The sequence below is a fragment of the Opisthorchis viverrini genome, assembly GCF_000715545.1.
Source record: "Opisthorchis viverrini unplaced genomic scaffold opera_v5_6, whole genome shotgun sequence".
NCBI lineage: Eukaryota > Metazoa > Platyhelminthes > Trematoda > Opisthorchiida > Opisthorchiidae > Opisthorchis > Opisthorchis viverrini.
This window is the reverse complement of record NW_008751662.1, coordinates 276031-277789: the sequence shown is the minus strand read 5'-3', so window position 1 is coordinate 277789 and position 1759 is coordinate 276031. Positions and strand designations below refer to the sequence as shown.

The window sequence follows — 1759 nt, the reverse complement described above, 5'->3', positions numbered from 1 at the left end:
GACGTCCAGGCTACCCGGTCGGCAACACGAGGAGGTGGTTCAGCTCGCCGACCGTTGAGTCTCTCATGAAAACCAAATTGATTTGCAAATGAGTTTACTTGTTGATCGATAGGAGTGATCTGATCTTTCTTGCTTCTTTGTGTTTTCGGATGGTGCGCGCTGTTTGTTGGAACCCTAGCTGGTGAGTTTTACTCTCAATATCATCTAAAGTATTTATGTCTTGTTTTAACAGCTCACTCTTCTTCCGGTCCCAGTAATTACCATTCTCAAAACAATCGTTCCAAATTACACGCAGCTGGGTTGGCTGGCTCGTTCTACCCCGCTTCGCTAACCAATGCGCAGTGGAAATGGATAAGAACAAATTGCCTGACTGAACCCAAAATAACTTTAAGTCCAGGTATGTTGGTGATCATGCCTTTTTAGACCTTAGACAGTCATATCAATCAGCTTTTGCACCCACGTCTTTGTCGGGTGTTCCCATTACGCGCGTATCTGTCAACTGACGTCGGTTGAGGAAACATTTTCCACCTAGTACAACCATGTGATCTGTGGTCCTGGACAATGAATGAATTCCAATATTAATAGAATCTAGGCTATATGACAACAGCTAAGCATGTCAAATGTTATTCCCTCTTGACGGATTGTTTCCTCCTGGGCGAATTCCCCATCTCTTTGTTGCCTTTCGGTCACATAGTCCGTAATGATAACTTACTGATGAGCGACACGACCCGGAGGCATGTGGTACACAGACACGCGTGACCGATCGAAGCACCCAGGTCTTCTGCTTTCCATGAACTCTGTGTTTTGTCTGGCTTTGCAAGGTCACCGTCGATGGCAGGAACTACTTTGGAATTCTCAGTCAGCTGAGTTAGAGTTGTGCATGGCGAAACCCTTTCACTAATATGCCAACTGCATGAAGCAACAAGTGAAGCAGATGTCTGATGCCATCTCTTTCCTCAGCTAATGAGATTTGTCGAGTGGGGACCGAATTCTGCAAAGTTATGGGCTCTTGAATCGGTGATATTATCTACATATTTTGGAGATTCTGTGTAAAATATTACCATTCGGCCGTTTCGGTAAGATATGGTGTTGAATTAAAAAAGATCTACGCAAATCTGGTTTTGTTTTGGTCAAAACGTGCTGTTCTGGGCTAAGAAGCTAAAAGCATCCACAAAGGAAAGGAACAGTTGAATGAAAAACCAAGGCCTCAGCCTCTCCTGGGATTAGAGTTTAGAGTATAAGGAAGTATGAAGTAAAGTATAAAGTAAACAATCATAAAGAATCATATGCAAGTCCAAGCATACCAAGGAGGGTACTGCTAATTAGCTCCAGGAAAAGAGGAGTTCCGAATTCGGAACTCCTATGATCTGGTGCAGAATAAATACAACTTTTAGAATGTGTGACCTCACTCCAGGTTTGCGCTTTTCTGGGGCGGCTAAACTTCAGCAGTTTGTCCAGAAAATGTGACAAGTAACCCTTTCACGAGTAATGGACAGGTCTACAGAATCAGAATGCTTCGTCAGAATCAGAATGATTCGTCTCGATGTTTGACCAATGAGATTGACGAATTTAAGGTCATAGCTTAGTTTTGACAATACAGACGTAAGTGGCCCGTCAAGAAGAGACTCGACCATACTATGGTGGGACGGTTTGTGTACATCGACAACCCATTGAGCTATATTGGTGGTGTCCGTGCGGCACTCGCAGTGTCTCCTACGAGGGTGGTCAATGGTTAGAGGTCTGACGAGCAACGCCCCAT

The 1759-nt window shown here is 44.2% G+C and overlaps 1 protein-coding gene across 1 annotated transcript in view; it reads right to left on the bottom strand.

Annotated features, from left to right (window-relative positions):
* T265_00585 (hypothetical protein) overlaps positions 1–1759 on the bottom strand; it is a gene marked incomplete at both ends in the record, with an annotated part of 7609 nt that overhangs the window by 3469 nt on the left and 2381 nt on the right. The window contains 2 exons of the mRNA XM_009164413.1: positions 1305–1440; positions 1476–1713. Coding sequence (XP_009162677.1) covers positions 1305–1440; positions 1476–1713 — 374 coding nt within the window. The remainder of the gene's footprint in view (positions 1–1304; positions 1441–1475; positions 1714–1759) is intronic.